The sequence below is a fragment of the Salvelinus namaycush genome, chromosome 31 (assembly GCF_016432855.1).
Source record: "Salvelinus namaycush isolate Seneca chromosome 31, SaNama_1.0, whole genome shotgun sequence".
In the NCBI taxonomy this organism is placed as follows: Eukaryota; Metazoa; Chordata; class Actinopteri; order Salmoniformes; family Salmonidae; genus Salvelinus; species Salvelinus namaycush.
This window is the reverse complement of record NC_052337.1, coordinates 45,261,846-45,275,187: the sequence shown is the minus strand read 5'-3', so window position 1 is coordinate 45,275,187 and position 13,342 is coordinate 45,261,846. Positions and strand designations below refer to the sequence as shown.

Here is a 13,342-nt window from a genome sequence, read left to right as displayed (position 1 = left end):
TATAGAAGCAGGTACCCTGAAAGACGAACGAGGTCAGTGGCGGTAATGCACCTAATTTATGAAAGTTGCCAATCGCAATATGAAGTCGAGAAGAAAAAGCCTAGGAGGAGAGATGACAAGAAACGATTCGGTTCACCGTTTTATGTTTGGATTAATTGTCGGAGTTGAGGACCTTGTGCATTTCAGGTAAAATAACAACTCAATGTTTATATCCCAGGTCAAATTAGCTAGCAACAGCAAGCTAGCTAAATAGGACAAATTAGCTAGCAAGTGCAAGCTAGCTAGCTAAATTGCCATAAATGTTTAATGCTTTTCGACCTGTCCCCAAATTAATGTAATTGGTTCAGAGTTTGTTTTGATATTTTAACCTGCGTGTCGTGATCACGTTTGGTGTGGGGGGGGCAAAATAAATGTATGCACGATGGCGCACGCGCGCAGCCGGTTTGGGTTCCGTGTTAGTGTGCAAGATCTTGAATCAGCTGTACATGTGATGGAAGAATGCACTGTGCATGCAGAGGGTTGCAATTCCATTGAATTGGGGATAGTTTAACCAAAATATGCCACAAGACCTAGAATTACCTTGTCTATCCCACAAAAAAAGTTTCACTGTTATAAGCTAACTTTTTTTTATGAATTTAAGCAAAATTCCCCAAATTCCATGGCTTAACTTCCCATGGAAAATGTCCGGGAAAATTCTGGAAATTTACCGGAAAGTTTCCGACCCTTTGCAACGCTAGTCATAACCTATTATCTCCTCTTACGCATTGAAAAATAGAATATTGCTTGGGAGCAGCAGAGTTTGTTTTGTGTTCCACTCTTGCGTTAGGGTGTTGTCAAGGATTCCCCCTATAACTCAACCAGACATTATTCTCTGGCTTTATGGAAGTTGTTTAGACTGGCTTCTCCAGACTACCCGTATATACATTTGTCATTGATAAGCGCCTAAATTGGAATGCAGTGGCTTACATTAACATGCTATACATGACGTCAGAGCTCAGGTTTTCCGCCTCACAGCGCTGTATGGGCTTTGATTGTCAGCAGTAATAAACTTGAGCACTGTGTGTGACAAGATGATGCCGCCGTCCCTCCCACTAAATGGGCTACTTTTGCACATTTGTTGTCTGAGTGAGGGGAAACGCTGTAAATCGAGAGGAGTCGATGTGTTCTGAAAGATGAGATGTTGAGGATTATAATAAATACCGCTTTGATGTCGTACAAGCAAACCACCTACCCATGAGTCCAAATGTGCACTTCACATTTCCATATTTTGAAAACTCATGTCATTAACAGTATCAACATTTATGATCGCTATGTTTGATCCTCAGTTACAAGGACGACATTAGGCTTGGGCGGTATACCATTCACCAAGGTATTTGGAGAAGCCACAGGATGGTTTTTCAATACAGTCAAAACTATTTCATTGATAAGTTAATATCTACAGTCAACATTAGGAGATAATAAAAAAAAGTTTCTTAATTTCTTTATGCTTCATGTCACATTATTTTACATTTGAAGCTTGCTGTACCTCCCCCAGAACAGTTGAGCAAATCACACGTTTGTTTGTAAATCGCACAACGGGAGAAACCAGAAGCTGGTGTGTCCATAGCGTTATATATATCTATCAGCGAGTCTCTGTTGTGCGGCACACATGAAGAGATGAAGTTACACTTGTATACACTTGTATACAATTCACTACTAAGTGTTTGCCGTCAGATATCTTATAATGGCTTTCTGCCCGAAGTCAAAGAGCTCTAGATGAGTTATCTTTACAGTTGCAATTTTTTTCCCCGCTTGTTAGCATTTAACTAACAGTGTCTGTGATTTTTGCTATTAGTTTGTGCTAATTTCGTTAGCATTCTGGTAATAGAGACCCCGATGAGCTTTTCTTGTGATTTTAGCACCCCTTTGTGTGTTATGCGGGTAATACCGCAAATCCCAGGTTGAGAGAAGGACGATATGAAAATCTGGATACCGCCCAAGCCTAGATGACCCTGGGTTGTCCTAAACAGGTTTGTCGTATTGTGAACAAAATTAACTGCGGAACACGTACTTGAATGCACTCACAACTCCATTCTAAGCACACCAAAATTACAATCTGTTTGTCTAAAGTGCCTTTTGAAAGCCTAACACTGTAAGATAATATTTTATAACTTAGCTAGCCATGTTGGCTACAGCACAAGCTTTACAATGCAGTGGCATATATTCAAACCCACTTTTTTTTTTTTACATCAAATCATTTATCCTTTTTTCTCTGTTTCATAATTTTCCTTCAATTCGCAAGAGGCTGAATGTATCTCACAGGAGAAAGCATCTACGCGAGCGAAACAGCGCCCTTCTGTCGCTCTTTGTGTAGGCCGTCTACAGTGTATTCGGAAAGTATTCAGACCCCTTCACCTTTCCCAGATTTTGTTACATTACAGCCTTATTCTAAAAATGATTAGGTAAAACATTTCCTCATCAATCTACACACAATACCCCATAATGACAAAGTGAAAACAGGTTTTTAGAAATTTTAGCAAATTTAGTAAATATAAAAAACAAATACCTTGTTTACGTAAGTATTCAGACACATTGCTATGACTCGAAGGCTGTAACTTGTGGATAAGTGAAGGGGTCTGAATACTTTCCAAATGTACTATATCTGATGCTGTCTGGTCCAAACGAGTATGACATTGTTGCCGCCCGTAGCATTGAAGGCAAGGGAAGCCAGCGAGCATCTGGCCTCCCTTGACAGAAGTATAAAAAATTAGCGAATCAGCGTTGAGCTAAACTGATCAAACTCAACTGTGAATGGTCCTAGCACGGCGAAAAGGGCTTGGCTTCCTTTATTTGGATTGTGTACCAAAAAACAAGTGTGCTTGCTTCAGTTCCTCAATGGCAAAGCTAGGAGAGCTAAAAACACACAATTGAATGCTCTTTCCTTGAGTCATAAAAGTGCATTGAAATTACTTAGAAACTGTGCACACTTTGGAGAGGTGTGTGGCCACTTGGAGACACCAGTTAGACCTCTCACTCAAACCCTTGTGATACTTTCTTCTTATCTTGCACCTACTCCAACATTTCAATTAATATTCTTAGTATCTTACTGAATCTATCCAGAGTGTTTTCAGATTTTGTTATCAACAAATGCTGTGAAAAGTGCAATAAATGTAAAATGCACATAACATCAACTGTCTGTTTGCATTCGGTCTTGTATCAGGTGAACTGTTGTGTCCTCACCTTTGCTTTGAAAACTTCCCCATAATATCCCAAGTGCTCTCTTTCAATTTCCACCATTGGAAGTTATTCTGTTAGAAACATTGAAATTTGGCCCTATCCATATAGGCCAATTTCCATGAGTGTAAATTAAGATAGGCACTGAGACATCAGAGTCTCCTTTTTATGGATGAATCATAGATTTTTCTTTCCCTCCCCCATCCCCTGGTTGCACAATAATAGTGTGTGTGTGTGTGTGTGTGTGTGTGTGTGTGTGTGTGTGTGTGTGTGTGTGTGTGTGTGTGTGTGTGTGTGTGTGTGTGTGTGTGTGTGTGTGTGCGCACGCACAGTAAGTAAAGTACAGTGCTGTGGGGTTAGTAAGAGACCTTCTGAAAGCGGCTCTGATCACATTGGATCTGCATCACTGTTCGGTCTCAACCCCTGGTGATCTTCTGAGTTTATAGTGAGTTTCAGTATATATCTCCTCTCTACCCTAGAAGGACTGAGTCACAGTATCTCTCCTCTCTCTAGCTGCTACGGAAGGATATCTTGAGGCATACCCTGTGCCCTAGTTTGGTTTTGAGGTGTCTCTGCTTTCTGTCCCCTACATATGGACTGACTTATAACTGTGTTAACATGTTCAGTGCTAATGGCTGACATTCTGGATGTCTATATGGCTATGCACGAATTTGATCATTTCTCATGACAAGATAGTAATGCTTCATAGTGCCAGAAAGATAGAAATCTCACCTTTCTGGTAAAAAAGTATTGCTGAGATGAACTCACTTTTGACGACCCAAGCTCAAGGACATACTGTAGTACAAATACGATATACAATTATGAAATATCAATATATGATTAAGCTCCCATTCATGAAAAATGGTTGAATAGGGCCTGGAATATTTTATTTGAGAATCCCATCTATATATATTTACAATCAAATTCACAAATGTCCTCCTATATCATGTCAGTTGCATTATTACTGTAACAATTCATCATATAGCTAAGTGGGTAGGAAAAAGTAGCCTTATTTTTGTGTCACAGCTTTGTGATTCTTGCATCCCTCTCCTCCTGAACGTTTTTAGTTTATTTGGATCCCCATTTTTAGGTTTTGCAGAACTAACAGCTACTCTTACTAGGGTCCACAAAAAGTACAAAACATAAGAAACAAAACACAGAGACTACTGATTTTAATACGATCTCAGATTTCATCTCCCGTAAAAGTTGTCCGTCTGTGATGAACACAGTGGTTCAAATAAGTTATTTTTTATTAAATTTGAAATTAAACGATTTGTGTTTGTCGTACAACGATGGGACTAGTTGCTATCAATGCTGAAGGTTCTTAGTTTTCCAACGCTGTCCGGAATATGAAGGTGCGACGTGTCCTTCCGCCATAAATTGGCAGTCTGACCAGCGAATGAAAGTTAACGCAGGTCTTCCCAGCTTCCAATGGCTGTGGATATGCAACCTGATACCTCAGTCTTGTAGGGCGCACTCAATTCAAGCTGGGAAGTGTGGCTATCAGCCAAATTGTTGTGAAGCGAATTTGCTTAACAGAGGCTGATTTCTAAGTGAAATACCTTGATAAAACAATTGAAATATGACACAATTATCCTTAGCCTGGTTAACATTGTATTCACCCCTCTCTGTCCCCAACCAAAGGACTTTTCTCTGCTGTGTTGTTTTGACAGTGTCTCATCTCTCTGCTCCCTAACATTACATCTCTCCTCTCTGTCCTCTACAGAAGGACTTCTCTCATCGGGAGGAGCTGCAGGCGTCTGACGTAGAGCTCTGGTTGGGGTTCATCACCTTCCTGTGTGAGATGTTTGGAACAATGAGGTCCAGCGCCGGAGAGCCCTTCCGAGTCCTGGTCTGTCCCATATACACCTGTCTCAGAGAGGTTAGTACACTCCATACCACCATAAACACACATCTTCCTCTATACACTAACACACCTCCACCTAAGAGCCCTTCAGAGTCGCCCCCATGTCGCAGAGAGGATAGTACACTCTCGCACACGGACATTCCACCTCTACTCATCTTTGCCCAACTATGTCGCAATGTAACCTACATACAGTACTATAACGTTGGCTATCTTCCCATATCTACACTAGCATACCACTGCAGGGACATTATTTCCGGATGGATATTGGAACAGACACAACATGTCATTCGCTACGATCACAAAGCTTCCTCCATTCAGAGGGCTGTTCCATCTACCCATCCCCACAGCACAGCACTTTTAGTAATTGGGGGAAAAAACTAAAGGGGGAAGATGATTCCGGTAACACCTGCCTTGCCTCAGAGTTCCAATTCCCATCAGCAGAAGTGGTCTCTCACAATGGCTCCGGCCGTTTCCATGAAAACCAGAGACCGCAGACAGACGCGGTAGCAATCTGGGGCTTTACCGCTAAAGAATAAGCAGAAGTGGTCGAGACACAGACATGCGAGACAGACAGTGAGATGGGGAGGATGAAGGGTTTAGATGAACAGTTTAAAGTGAAATCAAATACTAGGAAAACCACCAGACAATCGAGCATTTAGCCTATCATAGCCTGGTCCCAGATGTGTTTGTGCTGTATAGCCAACTCCTAGTTGTTTTCTTTTCAAATGACCACATGAGTTGTCAAGACAGCACCAACAGATCTAGGACGTGGTTAGCAATTAGCCTTCATTTTCTTACCTCTCTTAGTGTGAGAATCACATTTAATTCCTCACATGCTTCGTAGACAGGTGTAGACTAACAGTGAAATGCTTACTTACGGGTCCTTTTCCAGAAATGCAGTGTTAAAGATAAGATATAAACAATAGAAATATAGACACAGTGAATAATGAGGAGAAGTTAAACTAGCATGGCTATATATAGGAAGTAGAAAATAACATGGCTATATACAGGGAGAACCAGTACTGGGTGCAGGGGTACGAGGTAATGTGTGTATGTAATGTACATAGAGGTTAGGGGTAAAGTGACTAGCAGCAGTGTGTGTGTGGGGGGGTGTAGAGTCCAGTGTACAGTAAGTATGTGTGGGTAGAGTTGGTGCAAGAGAATTTGATTAGCTATTTATCATTCTTGTTTATTAGTCTTATGGCTTGGGGGTAGAAGCTGTTCAGGGTCCTGTTGGTTCCAGGCGCAGAGAGAACGGGCTGGAGTCTTTGAAACATTTTCGACACCGCCTGGTATAGAGGTCCTGGATGGCAGGGAGCTCGGCCCCGGTGATGTACTGTGCCGTACTCACTCTGCAGCCTCTTGCGGTCGGATGCCAAGCACTTGTCATACCAAGCGGTGATGCAGCCGGTCAAGATGCTCTCGATGGTGCAGCTGTAGAACCTTTTGAGGATCTGGGGGCCGTGTCAAAACCTTTTCAGCCTCCTGAGGAGGAAGAGATGTTGTTGTGCCTTCTTCACAACTGGGTTAGTGTGTTTGGACCATAGTGATGTGGACACAGAGGAACTTGAAGCTCTCGACCCGCTCCACTACAGCCCCGTCGATGGGAATTGGGTTGTGCTCGGCCCTCCGTTTCCTGTAGTCCACGATCATCTCCTTTGTCTTAATGACGTTGTGGGAGATGTTGTTGTTGTTGGCCTGGCACCATACTGCCAGGTCTCTGGCCTCCTCCCTATAGGCTGTCTCATCCTTGTGATCAGGCCCTACCACCGTTGTGTCGTCGGCGAACTTAATGATGGTCTGACGTGCCATGCCATGGTGGGTGGGGGGGGGGGGGGGGGGGGGCTAGCGTAAGGAGAGGGCGCGAGAGATCTGCCACCATGCTTGCCTGCCGGAGGGTCCAGTTGTTGGAGCCCACCTCTTCAGAATCCCAGTGATGCAAGATGTTTATGTCTGGTTTTCAGGGTGACATCCTATATCCAGCCACCCATGTACACACACAGACCTGTGGGTTCCAGCGTGTGGTCCGTGCCTGGGCTGGCTGGAATAGTGAATAAGCTCCAAGAATGTCACTGGCACTTTTACAACCGCTGCTTTGAAGTGGCACACACACAGACACGCACATACTGTTCTCTACAAATACACACATACCACAATCAATCATTCTGCATTGTTGGGCTAAAGGCTGGGGGTCTCCTGTCTGTGACATGCTAGCGTTGTTTGTCTTAGCTGTTGGGATGCTCGAGTATGTTAGAGCCCGACCCCACGCACTCTCCATAACTGGATGATGTAGAATTGTCATTATTTTATTCCACTTGCGATACACATTTACTATTGTTGCACCAAAATAGTTTCTTTCTTTTGCAGTGTACGCCTGCACCTCCCTTTTCATGCGCGAATACACACACACACACACACCAGACGTCTCTCTCACTGCAGTTACTCAGGAAGCTCTGTGGTGTCGGCAGCACTAGCCGCAGTCTTCCTCTAGAGTCTCTGTCAGGCTCCTCTCTTCTCTGCATAGGAGTGAAATCACGGTGACACTCGCCCACTCACAAACAATCCTGCCAGAGAGAGAGAAAGAAAGCGAGAGAAGGTGGGGGGGGTGTAAGGTGTAAGAGCAATAAAAGGATAGAGAGAGCGAGCAGGGGGTTGAGAAAGAGAGATGAGCGAAGGTATATGCAGCACCCCCCATTGCTACTGTTCACCCCAGCCTCCACACACCACTGAGAGGTGCCAGCCATGCCTTGCACACCCTGGCACTGGCACTCCCCAGGAGACGACAATCTAACACCTCCACAGACGCTATAGGGCTGTAGAATTGTTAACATGTAGGAGGGTGGGGGGGACACCTCACATTCCTATACCCTGTATTAAAACCATAATGCTGGGTTTACAGTTATTGGAGGACATATAGGGTATAGAGTGCACTGTGAGCAGGCAGAAGGACATGGGTACACATAGGAGGGCGCTGTCTGGGAGCATTCTCCTGGATATTTTCCCCAAAGCTCAGAAACACCTAGTCTCTGTACCCCACACATGCAACTATCTGTATAAGTCCCTCGGTCGAACAGTGAATTTCAAACACAGATTCAACCACAAAGACCAGGGAGATTTTCGAATGCCTCGCGAAGGGAACCATTTGGTAGATGTGTAAAAAATAAAATCAGACGTTGAATATACCTTTGAGTATGGTGAAGTTATTAATTACGCTTTGGATGGTGTATCAATACATCAGTCACTACAAAGATACAGGCCGGAGGGGAAGGAAACCGCTCAGGGATTTCACCACGAGGCCAACGGTGACTTTAAAACAGTTAGAGTTTAATGGCTGTGATAGGAGAGAACTAATTGACAGAGTGAAAAGATGTAAGACTGTACAGAATAAAAAGATTCCAAAACATGCATCCTGTTTATAACAAAGCACTAAAGTAATACTGCAAAAAATGTGGCAATGCTATTAACTTTTTACATTACTAAGTACCACTCTCCATATTTTCAAGCATAGTGGTGGCTGCATCATGTTATGGGTATTCTTGTAATTGTTAAGGACTGGGGAGGTTTTCAGGATAAAAAAGAAACTGAATGGAGCTAAGCACAGGCAAAATCCAAGAGGAAAGCCTGGTTCAGTCTGCTTTCCACCAGACACTGGGAAATTAATTCACCTTTCAGCAGGACAAGAACCACAAACACAATGCCAAGGTAGCCTAGTGGTTAGAGCGTTGGGCCAGTAACCGAAAGGTTGCTGGATCAAATCCCCGAGCTGACAAGGTAAAAAAATCTGTCGTTCTGCCCCTGAACAAGGCAGTTAACCCAATGTTCCCCGGTAGATCATCATTGTAAATAAGAATTTGTTCTTAACTGACTTGCCTAGTTAAATAAATATAAAATAGAGTTGCTTACCAAGATTACATTGAATGTTCCTGAGTGGCATAGTTACAGTTTTCACTTAAATCGGCTTGAAAATCTATGGCAAGACTTGAAAATGGCTGTCTAGCAATGATCAACAACTAACTTGACAGAGCTTGAAACAATTTTAGAAAGAATTATATGAAAATATTGTATAGTCCAGGTGTGGAAAGCTCTTAGAGACTTACCCAAAAAGACTCACAGCTGTAATCGCTGTCAAAGGTGATTCTAACTTGTATTGACTTAGGGGTGTGAATACTTATTTAAATATTTATGTAAACATTTCTAAACACATTTTTTACATTGTCGTTATGGAGTATTGTGTGTTGATGGGTGAGAAAAAAATCTATTTAATCCATTTTGAAATCGTTCAATACTTTCTGAAGGCACCCCCAACTCCCTCTGTATGGCAGGCTCACACATATTCTAGCCGTAATTCTCTGGGGTCATCAACTCATATTTTTCATCATCAAATGCAGACGGAAACGAACCGGATGTTTACATTTTTGTACAGTCGAAGTGGGAAGTTTACATACACCTTAGCCAAATACATTTAAACTCAGTTTTTCACAATTCCTGACATTTAATCCAAGTATAAATTCCCTGTTTTAGGTCAGTTAGGATCACCACTTTATTTTAAGAATGTGAAATGTCAGAATAATAGTAGAGAGAATGATTTATTTCAGCTTTTATTTCTTTCATCACATTTCCAGTGGGTCAGAAGTTTACATACACTCGATTAGTATTTGGTAGCATTGCCTTTAAATTGTTGAACTTGGGTCTTGCGTTTCGGGTAGCCTTCCACAAGCTTCCCACAGTAAGTTAGGTGAATTTTGGCCCGTTCCTCCTGACAGAGCTAGTGTAACGGAGTCAGGTTTGTAGGCCTCCTTACTCGCACACTATTTTTCAGTTCTGCCCTCATGTTCTATAGGATTGAGGTCAGGGCTTTGTGATGGCCACTCCATTACCTTGACTTTGTTGTCCTTAAGCCATTTTGCCACAACTTTGGAAGTATGCTTGGGGGCATTGTCCATTTGGAAGACCCATTTGCGACCAAGCTTCAACTTCCTGACTGATGTCTTGAGATGTTGCTTAAATATATCCACATTTCCCTTCCTCATGATGCCATCTATTTTGTGAAGTGCACCAGTCCCTCCTGCAGCAAAGCACCCCCACAACATGATGTTGCCACCCTCGTGCTTCACGGTTGGGATGGTGTTCTTCGGCTTGCAAGCATCCCCCTTTTTCCTCCAAACATAACGATGGTCATTATGGCCGAACAGTATTATTTTTGTTTCATCTTTGTCCCCATGTGCAGTTGCAAACCGTAGTCTGGCTTTTTTATGGCGGTTTTGGAGAAGTGACTTCTTCCTTGCTGAGCGGCCTTTCAGGTTATGTCGATATATGACTCGTTTTACTGTGGATATAGATACTTTTGTACCTGTTTCCTCCAGCATCTTCACAAGGTCCTTTGCTGTTGTTCTGGGATTGATTTGCACTTTTCGCACCAAAGTACGTTCATCTCTAAGAGACAGAACGCGTCTCCTTCCTGAGCGGTAGGACGGCTGCGTGGTCCCATGGTGTTTATACTTGCGTACTATTGTTTGTACAGATGAACGTGGTACCTTCAGGTGTTTGGAAATTGCTCCCAAGGATGAACCAGACTTGTGGAGGTCTACAATGTTTTTTCTGAGGTCTTGGCTGATTTCTTTTGATTTTCCCATGATGTCAAGCAAACAGGCAATGAGTTTGAAGGTAGGCCTTGAAATACATCCACAGGTACACATCCAATTGACTCAAATTGTGTCAATTAGTTTATCAGAAGCTTCTAAAGCCATGACATCATTTTCTGGAATTTTCCAAGCTGTTTAAAGGCACAGTCAACTTAGTGTATGTAAACTTCTGACCCACTGGAAATGTGATACAGTGAATTATAAATTAAATAATCTGTAAACAATTGTTGTAAAAATGACTTGTGTCATGCACAAAGTAGATGTCCTAACAGACTTGCCAAAACTCTAGATTGTTAACCAGAAATTTGTGGAGTGGTTGAAAAATGAGTTTTAATGACTCCAACCTAAGTGTATGTAAACTTCTGACTTCAACTGTATATTGTGTACTGTATACTACTGTGTATATATACATTGTTTGCGAATACACAGAGCAATCATCCTCTCAGATCATGTAAATGACTAACTCTGAGTCATGGCAGTTAACGCTAAAGCAGTCAGCAGAAATCCTTATCTCAGGGTTAGGTATTTCATCAACCACTGAGATGCTACTGCAAGAGCTCAGTATCGGAGATATAGGTGAGAGGTCACAATGGCTGGCATGGGCCCTGTTTAAAAGGAGGGCACTATATAGGGAATAGGGTGCCATTTAGGACACAGCTGAGGAGAGTACCCAATTTAGGTCTGGGCTCCATGTCCCAACATGCTTCCCACTGAGGGTATAGCGTTAAGGCTTCCGCGTGCTTCAGTTTGGCTGCCGAACCAAACGAGTGTGATCGCATACACCCTTAACCACCTACGGTCGATGTCCGCGATCTTGTGAAAATCTAGTTAGTATAATACAAAAATCCCCATTTAAAAAATCTGTCAGTTTAAACTAGAGATACAGTATTATTTTTTTTGCATTGGACGCATCTCAATCTACTGCGTCCTCCAAGGCGCGGCAGGCAGTCTAGTGGTTAGAGCTTTGGGACCGGAACTCGTTAGGTTGCTAGATCGACTCCCCGAACAGACAAGGCAGTTAACCCACTGTTCCTAGGCCGTCATTTTAAATAAGAATGTGCTCTTAACTGACTCTCTGTTTTGCTCTAGGACTCTAGGTCCCCCAGTACCAGTTACATGTTTTATTAAAGTATATATGGACACTTTAGTTCCCAAAATAATGGGTTAAATACATGTAAAAAAAAATATATATAAAAAATGTTTCCTGATATTTCTTAATTTCTCAGATATAGGACAAGACACTTCAGAACAATTTTTTTGCGGGGGGACTATCTGTTGTTCCATGTAGTGAATATGTTATTCAATGCATTTCTATATGCTAATAGCAGTAAGGCCAAAAATAATTTGTCATCATATAATTGGAGAGAGAAAAAAAAGGTACTTCAAGAGGTTTTAATTCAAAATCAAATAGCTAAATGATACTTGGTATGACCTTCATAAAACAATTCCATATAGCGTAGTAGAGCCCCCTCCCCCGGCTTAGACTTATGGGTTAAAAGACCTTCGCTTGAAAAATGAGAAAAAGCGGCAATAGTACTGTTTGTCCATCTTGAGACACTGTAGCCAGTATACACTTCCTCAAAATAGTCCGAATTAATATAAGACAACTCAAGAAATGTCATACATTTTGGTGTTTTTGCAGAGGAGATCTTAGTCGTGCAATTTTACATCTAATATGTTTGGTGCAGTATTTTGCAAGTGAAAAATGTGCATGAAACGAGTTGTCTGTCCTTGAATGACAACAAACACGTCATTGAAGAATCCCTCCTGGTGACCAATCACCAATGAAGGTGGCGAAGACTTCGGCATGCCTCGAAAACATTTAGTGTGCACGGACAGCCCAAAAATACCTTGCCAAAGGCCAAAACAACAGAAACTTCACAAAATGTCATCATATGCACAAACTGTTCCGAACTGTTTCGGATGGGAAGCATGCGGACGCCTTTAGAGCACCACTTCAGGCTGCAGCTGTAGTCACTGGTAGCTTACGGAAGTCAGATATTAGACATTATTTACATGGCTTTCACCGGCTATGCTCCCTCCACATGCCAGCCAAGTGTGACGTAGCCTACATGTTCTCCGCTGTCTGGTAGAACAGGTTTCGATAATTACAGGTGTGTTGAATGTGTATCTGAATGGACTGTAGTTACATGACAGGTGTATAGGTAGGTACTAGACTGTATGGATGTACAGTCAGGTCCAAAATGATTGGCACCCTCGATTTAAAAATGAGCAAAGAAGACAAATAAATAGTACAAATACTGGGTATGTATTGTATGCCCCAATCTTTTTTTTACAATTTTATTATTTTATTACTTATACAATTGCTCAGAGAAAGAGATTTTGTTTAACAAGTAAAACAATAAATCTAAAAAAGATGGGGGTCAAAATTATTGGCACCCCTGTTTTCAATACTGCAGCACCCTCCCCTTGCTAGGATAACGCCACTGAGCCTTTTTCTAAAAATGTGCCCAGCCAGCTCTATCTGGGCTTTTTACATTTTATAAAAGTACAGACTCAGAGCTTCAAAATTGTATATCATACACTGTAGTTGGGGAATGTTATTCTGCTTTAAAAGTTGATAAACTTGTAACCCCACTTTTGAGAAAAGGCTCCTGAA

The 13,342-nt window shown here is 42.2% G+C and overlaps 1 protein-coding gene across 1 annotated transcript in view; it reads left to right on the top strand.

Moving 5' to 3' along the window:
• The window catches only part of LOC120025639 (CBP80/20-dependent translation initiation factor-like), a 138,781-nt gene that overhangs the window by 109,279 nt on the left and 16,160 nt on the right, over window positions 1-13,342 (top strand). The window contains exon 12 of the mRNA XM_038970184.1: window positions 4,940-5,095. Coding sequence (XP_038826112.1) covers window positions 4,940-5,095 — 156 coding nt within the window. The remainder of the gene's footprint in view (window positions 1-4,939; window positions 5,096-13,342) is intronic.